Source organism: Mastacembelus armatus, chromosome 19 (genome assembly GCF_900324485.2).
Source record: "Mastacembelus armatus chromosome 19, fMasArm1.2, whole genome shotgun sequence".
NCBI lineage: Eukaryota > Metazoa > Chordata > Actinopteri > Synbranchiformes > Mastacembelidae > Mastacembelus > Mastacembelus armatus.
The window spans coordinates 15278856-15288125 of NC_046651.1; the positions used below are offsets into that span (position 1 = coordinate 15278856).

A 9270-nucleotide genomic window follows, 5' to 3' on the forward strand; every position below is an offset into this window, starting at 1 on the left:
TAAATCAACACACTTTTTATAAATGTTTAATTCAAATATGAAACTAACAACATAACAGTCCTTTATCCCTTTCAGTCCGTATTTGCATATTTTGTTATCTAGAAAACTGCACCCTGCACTGCAAACGGTCCAACTGCCCTGGTGTAGTCTTTCCTGTGGACAGTAGTTTGGATGACAGTTGGTTCAGACAGGGGAAAATCAACAATAACACCAAAAAGCAAGAAAGCAAAACAAGTATGTCATATTACAACACAAATGAGAGTAGTTACTGAATGGTCTGTATAGCTCTGTTGAATACTGTGACCAAGTTTATTGAAGCATTTGGTGAAGTCCTACAGGAGCGCTCTCAAGTCAATGAATGCAGTCAGAGAGAAGTCTCAGATGGAGTAGAGTTTGAGCTGCTCCTCTATGTCTCCCTCCGACACCTCCCCAAACGTCTCCTTGTTGTCTTTCAGCAGCTGAAAGATGGCGGCCAGCTGCTCCCGTTGCACCCTGGGAAAAGAAAAGAAAGGTGAAAGAAGGTGAAAGAAACTAAAGTCCTGAATACTGCTGCAATCACAAACTTTATTCACAATGTTCATGAGGTAAAAGTTTTACTGATGAACCAGAACTGGAACTATAAATATATAGACACAAACCCCAAGAAAATAACACCTTCCAGCATCCATGAATGAAAAACTTCATATGTACATGTCATCCAGTTGGATACCTTTGTATACACGAATGAACCAAAGAAGAAAGAATATAAACAGCAAATTGTGCAGTATCTGACTGGTAAAGAGGATGCTAATGTGATATGCTGGTGTCGGAGTGGAGGTGCAGGAGAGAAGGCTGGACCCAAATGCAGGACAACAAAGATTTATTCTCCCTGGGATCTCCAGGGATCTCAGATACAAACACAAGGGAACCGGGTGAAATGGTAAATAACAAAGACACTCTTTAACTATAACTAAATACAACTACAGCAACTAATGCTTTGGCAGGGAACGAAGGAAGGAGGGAGGTATAAATAGGGAAAACACAAAAGGTGATTGAACACAGGTGGAATCAATGAACAGAAATAAGTAGTGAAGCTGCCGGGGACCAGAGCAAGGGGAAAAAGGAAGTCTTTACAAAATAAAGGTCCCCCAGCAGGAAATCCCAAAGGGGAATCATGACAGCTAAGGCACACATCTGGCTAGCTAATCTTAGCATAAAGTCAAAAAACAAAAAGAAACATTGTGCTGGTCGGGCTCTATTTAACTAGTTTTCCCAAGTAATTATTGTCTTGGAACGTCTTATTTAGCAACCTGTATGCAGTTGTTGAGTAAAAAACTGAAATAAAACCAGAATCAAGATTTTGTTTGCTTTGGACAGAGACAGGATAGCTGTTTCCACTCTGTATGCTAACAGTTTGCTGTATAAAGCTCCATTTATAATAGACCCACAAGCCTGTAATACATCCAGCTTTATAGCAGCTTTGTAGTCGTCGTTACATACTTAAAAATTTTTCATTGTCATTTTCTTCACTTCTGCTAAGAGACACTCTGATGAACTCAGAGACCAGGCAGGTTAAAGTCGAACACTCATGTCCATGGAGGAGAAAGACAAAAACAAGCTTTGACAAATCCATCAAAAATTAGTAAAGATGAGTTGCATGAGTTAAACTTCTAGGCAAGTATCAACTCAGGTTTCAGTCCTCCAGAAACATTTCAACATATTTTTTTTTATCCATGCACAAACCTTCAACTTTGTCTTCAGTCTCTCTAACACATGCTCCTCAGTAGTTTTTAAACCTCTGTCTTTTCACTGCAGGTCTCACTTCTATTACACTGACTCCTCCTTGTGGCAGAACAGAGGAAAGTCCTCAGAGGATTAACTAACGTTTCTCTATCAGAGGCAACGACTGTAGACACAATCAACACCTGAGAATCACACGTCTAATTTGGAGTGCAGGGGCAGCAGGAGATGGGCATGTGGGATCAGGTAAGCAGCACTGCACAGTTACAATAGTCGCTTCATGGCCACTTGAATATAAAGAGGTGATGAGACCAGTGCTGAAGCCAAAATGGTGAATTCAAATCGGCCTGAAACATGGCACAGGAGTAGTTTTTACATAATGGCCAGAAAGGGACTCCCCTGGGACAAACAAGTGAGAATAACTCATACGTTACCATATATATTCTTCTTTTTTATGGTCACAGACAGTTAAAAGTCTGTGTTGAAGTGTATCCTGCAATGATGAGAACAGGGTATGCAGAAACATTATAGGAAAAACAATAAACTTGGCTTTAATTCCTCCTCTGGTTCCCGTGTTTTTTAGAGTTTGGCTAGAGTAACAAAAACATTTGTCCCAGCACAGACCAAACTCTTGGTGTTTCTTTAAGTCTCATGACATTCATCCTTCAGCTAACACCTGGCACAGACTCAATCTCGCCTTACTCAGTCTAGCCTGGTACAGGAGCTAAACATGGAAGGCTCTGAGTGATATGCCAACAACACACAAACACACGTGAAGACAGAGTAAGGAGGGTTGCAGGGAGAAAAAAAGAAAAGTCAACATTGGACAGCAGGGAAAACAAACATATATCTGATATATACACATATATCAATCGCTAAGCAGCTCCTTCAGTGGAAGACTGAAGATTAGGAAGGAGCGGTACCGCAGGTCTTTCATTCCCACCACTGTAGATTACACAACCAATCAGTCTAACAAACTCAACTGTGCACATAGAGGTGTTCATATAAGTTTATTTTATTTTAGATATATTATATATAGCATTTTAATTGTAAATATTTTGTAAATTTGTAAAAAGTTAAATCTCGGCACACATTTTGCACTTTTTATTTCTCTTTCTTTGCACCTTACTGTTGACCTGTAGCTGTGGTAACCATTGAATTTCCCCATTGTGGGATCAATAAAGAATTATCTTAAATAAGGGAACTTCATGTAAAAATGGTTAGAACTAATGACAGCAAATGATTTTCAGTAAAGAATCTTATGCCATTGCCATGCATGACATGGGTTACAAGTTTTTAAAGCAAGGTGCCTTTTTAAGTTGTAGTTAATAATGTAGTGTTATCTACAGATCAGTTATAAGTCATTAATAAAAACAACTGCTGGGTTTTCCCGGTTGTTGAAAATGTTTTTCCAGCTTGCATTCAAGCACTTAAATAAATTAGGACGATCTCTCCAGTGGTTGAAGAGTCCAATAAAAAGTGTTTCTGGTTAATTAAAGTGCTAAAGACAAAGCAGTCTGAAAATCCACACTGTTCTTATTTATGACATAATATCTATATTTATAATAATTTGTACTTGATGTAGTAACCGTAGATAATGCAATAAACGACAGATTATTAACCCTTTATGAAAGCGTGTTATTAAAAATCTGGATCTACATTTGGATTTTTCACTGACCTTTGCTCCTCCTCCAACTCGTCTTTGGACATCATCATTTGCAAGTGGTGGGACCGTGACTTTCCAGGGACATACCTCAAGGAATTGTCTGCATTGGATTCAGCCTGATCTGATAAAAGAGAATTAGAAATCATCACCAAACCTTTATTTTGAAAAACTATAGTGTACACATTTAACTATTTCATAAGTGCTCACCATTGATCCCCGGGCTCTCTGTGGCTCCTTCAGTCTGGGGGTAAGAGAAAGCACACTTTAGGAGTTCCTTATCAGAGAGCCCAATGAATGACCTACGGCCCCTCCCTGATGAGGCCTCAGATGATGAGTCTACCTCTAAGCTCATATGCCTAGATCCAGGCCTGGGGACAGACAGGCTGGATGCGGAGGAGGAGTGCTCAACTGGTGTTGCCAGTTCTTCAGTGAGAGGGTTGGGATGTGCCTCCTCCTGTTAGGGAATTAAGGGGTCAGATGAGGGGCATCACACCACATGCCTTGCCCCCCAAAACTTGTTCACATTGTTTATGTTTTTATTTTTTTTTTTTTGCATATGTCCTTGTAGGCAGGCAAATAATTTTTAGTCCTTGTTTTACCTGTGTTTCACACCTCAGCCTTATGCTGATCTTGACTACACTTCACAAAGGTGTCACTTAAAGAAAAGTCAAGGTTATCCTTTCATTCTCCCTTGGGTGCTGATTTGACATCGCTGTCCCTGTCAGATATCCTCAACAGACATTTAAAAGGCTGAAAACTGGTCAGGAGGGCCTTTAAAGGACCGTATATTAGTCAGGTGTCAATGTCCCTGTTTCAAAATAAAGCTGTGTTGCTTGTATCTATTTTGCTTTGCATCTAAAAGACCTCCCACTGATGCCCTTTCTGTCCCCAGTTGTTGTTGTTGTGACATCATTGTTCTTTACTTGAGTATTGGCATTTTATACCCTATAGAAATCTACAAAATAACAGCAAATAGTGGGAAATGTCATTAAAAGTTTCCCAAAGACTTTTACTGTTTAGTCTTCTAGAAAAGCAACTAGAAAAATATTCACATTTTGAGAATTTCTTTAGCTATTGTTGAAATGATTGCAGGATGATTTTCTGTCCATCAACTTGAATCAGCTACATGTTCCAGCTCTAGATACGACAAACATCGGCTTATGAAATATGAGGCAATTCAATTAGTCCATAAAGCAATAAAACTAGGTTCCTGTGGATCAGCTACAAAACGCCACTTGCATGCACTATAAAGGACTTGTTCTTGTTTTTGTCAAATTTCTTCCAATGTTGAGTAATTTGACATTATAACATTGCTTATACTTAAGTAAGGATTTGCTTCTCTCACTCCTGACTAGACATGTGAACAGTATCTAAGTGGGTGGGACAGGCAGTAAAACAGATCAGGAGAGAATTACATAATGAGACACCTTTTCGCAGCTTTAAGCAAACAAACCAGCAGGACGGTGGGTGTGTGAGCTGTGTGACAGGTCACAGACTTACTGAAAGCACAGATTTCACTACATCCCAGTGGTCGTGGGAGCTCCCGCTGACCTCGCACCAGTCGTCCACGGCTTTCTTCTTCTTGTCGGGTACATGGCCATTCAGCCTCGGCCCTTGCTGATCCAATCTCCCGTCTGCACCGTCCCCTGTGTGTCCGAAATAACTCCGTGCGTTTACGAAGTTGGCTGAAGACGAAGAGCCGTTGAATAGCGATGTGGCGACCACAATAGCGAGAAGCGTGAAAATAGCAGCTGATAATACAAAAGTTAGATCCATGGCTGTGGAGCTGGGTGCCCGCTTTTTAGGCCTGTAGTGCGGCGCTTTTGTCTTCACTGTACCGCTTCCTGTTCACCCGAGTCAACTGCATTCACCCTCTCACCATCCCTATAGTAATCCTCCCAGTGCATCAGCGTTAACGAGTAGCCTCTTCGGGATATGCTACAATCTTCTCTCCGAGCAGGACGTCACGTCGTCCGGTCCCACCCCCTCCGTTACCTGCCCGCTCCCCGGCAGACTGCTGGGCAGGAAAGGTCAGGTGGGTTGTCACGGCACGTTGCAACGTGCCCGAATCCCGGCTCTCCAGTTTTACCATTAATCCCATCAGCGGGGAGCGTACTGCACAAACCGGGAGACCGAAATAGCACAGCCGAGGGTTTACACTCGGTCAGGGGAGAAAGGTGTTCTCACCTGAGGAGTTACCTTCAGCCGAGAGAGCACAACTGGGAGCCCTCTGGTTTAAACGAATCTCAGTATTAATAACAGCTATAATAACTATTTATAGATTCATAACCAATTTAATCAGATATTTCTCTCATTCCAAATGAATAATCCTAACTCGTTATTTCATCTATAAATTACTGAATTGAGTTAGTGGGGACTTTAGTGTTTTATTTTACATTCATTACTTATTAGTTAGGGAAGTTGAACAGAACACACAGTGCAGACAAAATTCATGTTACTGTGCTAGAAGCAAGAATAAGCGCAAAAAAAAAAAAAAAGCATACAGAATAAAAACTCATTTACAACAAAGATGTTTATTAGCATTCACCTGAAGCAATTACAAGACATTTGAGAAATTCACAGAGGAATGCAATACACAAAAATTATTAAGCAGTCAGAACTGCCCTTTAAACCCTTCACACTGGGAGTCGCACTGGACCCAATTTCAAAAAGCGAGCAAAACCAATTTTTTAATAGTGAATAACCACAGATGGAGAAAAAGGATAGGAGGGAGAATAGAGGAAGGACAGGATCTGTATAGCACATGGAGGGAAAGACAGGCCACAAGACAGGAGAGGATGGATGATCTGCCACACCTGTGAGCTTACAAACCGGCAAACAGCAGCGGAGGGTCGAGCCCCGGAACAGCGCCGGGCACTCAGCACCGCAACACGCCACACCATGTCACCACCGCACTGCACCGCATCTTAACAGCTAACCAGCATTACTCAACTGCTACACAACTGCGCCTAGTGCACAAAAGATACACAAGAAAGAGGGTTAGAGTCATAGGAAGGCAACTTTAACCAGACAGAAAAAAATATTTTGACAGAAAAAAAAATTCTGTGCTGCTGGGTTAGCAAGCCACACAATTAAGTGGCACTGCAATATTTAAATATTTTGCTCTGTCCCAATAAGAGTGGTATAGCTGTAAAAGTTTTGAATGACCAACATGACCCTTTTCTACCAAGTAAAACTCTTCTTTATCCATCTGTAATATTAAACAAAGGATTTCAGTTAAAAAAAAAAAAAAACTCTTAATTCAAAAAGGGATTTATTAGCAAGTATAAATTCAATGAAAATGCATATAATCCAATTTAAATGAAAGGGAAAAAAAAAAACAAAAAAAACTTACAAATCTTTCAATTTGCTCATCCTTGCAAACAATGACGACATCAAATTTACAGAATTTATGTAAATTAAATCAAATGAAGCATTTAAAACATTTTAGACCAAACTCCAATAACCTTTCAGTCTGCATTCAGTGGTAATAGTGTCCACTTGCTCAGTTTGAGACTCTTCCTGATGTCTTCAGCAAAGGCTCAATCATCTGAGATCTGGAAGGAAAGACAAAACAGAGTTAACAAGAGTACATATATATATATAAAAAAGAAAAACAAGACTATCAACTCCTGCAGCTGACCTTAATTATGCAGTAGTAGTCTGATCATCTCTCCCCTGATGTTTATCAGCCTGGCTTTTTTTTTTTTTTTGGGGGCATCCATCTTCTTGCAGTAAACCTAACATTTGTATTAATTTTCATATTTGTTTACACACCTTTCTCTAACAAGTCTCTTGCACTCGAGCATATTTGAAAAACAAACCTCGGGGGTCCGCTCCCTTTGTGAGGTGGCGGAAACCGCAGGCATGGTTGGGAACAGTGCTCAGTGCATCTGACTGTGATCCCTGTGAACGTACCTCACCACACCACCTCATACACCAACTGACAGCCCGAACCACCGCCATGACGACCTGCTCCATAGCAACCACCGTTGCCTTGGTGACCTGCTCCTTAGCAACTGCCATCGCTCTCAGCAACAGGCAGGTCACATGGGCGGGTCACACACTAACTGCTCTCACACTGCCACACCCCCATCTCCTCCTCCTCTCTTTGCAAACAGGACTCCGCAGCTTGGAGGAAAGAATTCCACATTTAGGTGAAGGTTTTGAGTGAAGCACCCCACGTCCCAACCACCCCTCCCTCCCATACAAACTCATCACCCCAATTTGAAATATATGCTGTGGGAGATCACCAGGAGACAAATCTCCTGTTGCCTGCGTGTGCTTTACCTTTACTGAACATACAAGCAAAGTAAAGCATACACAGCACTAGGACTGTATGTATCAATCCTAATAACTTCTAAACATTCAGGATTTTGTTGCTTGTGTGCAGCATCAAAACTTTTGAATACCCCAGTGATGATTACAAACTGAGTATAAAATTTTGAATCCACCCTTTCCCCTGAATACCGTCATATTGCGTCCAAGTTTGAGTTAAGACTCTGCTCCGTTGTCTTCTGGAGATTTGGGCCTACTCTTGGATTTGGACCTGGACCTGGACTTGGACTTGGACTTAGACCCTCTGTTGGAAGGCGGGGTGCGACTCCTTGACTTGGACCTGGAGCGGGACCGAGACCTTGAGGGTGACTTCGACTTGCTCCGTCTGGGGGTTCTGGACTTGGATTTAGACTTCGACCTGGACCTTGATCTGGATCTGGAGTAGGAACGGGACCTGGAGCGGCTGTAATGGTGGCGGCTCCTAGATCGGGAACGGCTTCTGCTCCTGGAGCGGCTTCGGCTACGCCTGCGACGACGGGGACTAGCTGAACGGCTGCAAGAGAGAAACACTTCAGTTAAACTTAAATAAAATAGGAAACTGACAAATTATGTTAATTTACAGGAACATAATGAAAATAAGTTGATCAGCAGAAACTGAAACTATTCTGATAACCCCATTAATAGTTATGTAACTGTTGGGGGAAGGGTGGGTCACATTTTGGAAACATGCAAATGGGCTTTTTTTCATTTGCTAAACTCCTACAAACAAAACTCTACTATAGGCCTACTATGTGTTATGCCAACACAGTAACATATTTAAAATTATATATTGTAATAATTATATAACTAGCATAAATTGTTTACATTAACCTTATTATATATTATAATGGAGTAAGTACTGAATTGTAGTTAACGTTATACAGGAAATGGGAATTAAGTGTCGTCAAACCAATGTAGCATTAACTTACTCCATGTGCTTCTGTTGTCTTTCTCAAGACTAATGTATACGGCTTCTTGGATAAACCTAAATAAAGAAGCATTACCTCCTGCTTCTGCGTCCGTACCCTCCATATCTCCGTGGCGGAGCACCTCTTCGGCTATACATGGAGTCCGGTGGTCGGCCGTAGCGGGCCATCTGCACCCGAAGCTCCCGCCCGTCAAGAAGCGCGCCGTCCATAGCGTCCATGGCGTCTTCGGCGTCCCGCTTGTCGAGAAACCTCACGAAAGCGAACCCTCGGCTCTCTTTGGTGTACCTATCCCGGGGGATGTACACGTCTCCTACACGGCCGTACTTCTCAAAAACTCGGCGTAGAGTCTCCGGGGAAGTTCGGTAAGTCAGGTTATCCACTTTGAGGGAGGTCATCCCCTCAACGTCTGGCGGCGGCCTTCCGTAACTCATCTTCTTCTTATGAAAGCAACAGCGCAAACCCGTTAAGACGCGATCGAGTCGACTAATAAAACGGTTACTTTAGCTTTATGACCCACCAGTTCGTGTATTTGATTCGAAATATGTCTGATTTCTTAGTTGTTTCTCGCTGGACCTCGACCCTACCGCGCTGCTTTCACGTGAAATGGCGGCAACGAAGCTTCCTTTTCCCTTTTCTTTG

At 41.9% G+C, this 9270-nt stretch overlaps 2 protein-coding genes across 8 annotated transcripts; both read right to left on the minus strand.

The window, feature by feature from the left end:
- Window positions 1–13: 13 nt before the first annotated feature.
- Window positions 14–5578, minus strand: mxra7 (matrix-remodelling associated 7). Of its 3 annotated transcripts, XM_026316250.1 has the most exons (5): window positions 4886–5578; window positions 3726–3839; window positions 3593–3626; window positions 3398–3506; window positions 14–492 (listed from the first exon to the last, which is right to left on the minus strand). In XM_026316250.1, exons 1-5 carry the CDS (start codon window positions 5159–5161, stop codon window positions 378–380), a joined length of 648 nt encoding a protein of 215 aa, XP_026172035.1. In that variant the 5' UTR covers window positions 5162–5578; the 3' UTR covers window positions 14–377. The 3 variants fall into 3 exon arrangements, with proteins under 3 accessions (XP_026172035.1, XP_026172037.1, XP_026172034.1); XM_026316252.1 differs by lacking the exon at window positions 3726–3839; XM_026316249.1 differs by having other exon boundaries at window positions 3593–3839.
- Window positions 5579–5900: 322 nt separating this feature from the next.
- srsf2a (serine and arginine rich splicing factor 2a) lies at window positions 5901–9254 on the minus strand. 5 transcript variants are annotated; one of them, XR_003296147.2, is made up of 5 exons: window positions 8707–9254; window positions 7856–8216; window positions 7304–7516; window positions 6853–6942; window positions 5901–6354 (listed from the first exon to the last, which is right to left on the minus strand). XR_003296147.2 is itself a non-coding variant. In XM_026314994.2 (3 exons), the coding sequence occupies exons 1-2, from the start codon at window positions 9060–9062 to the stop codon at window positions 7880–7882; spliced, it is 693 nt and encodes a 230-aa protein (XP_026170779.1). In that variant the 5' UTR covers window positions 9063–9254; the 3' UTR covers window positions 5901–7516; window positions 7856–7879. The 5 variants fall into 5 exon arrangements, 1 of the variants encoding a protein (XP_026170779.1); XR_003296145.2 differs by lacking the exon at window positions 7304–7516; XR_003296146.2 differs by having other exon boundaries at window positions 5901–6942.
- Window positions 9255–9270: the final 16 nt, after the last annotated feature.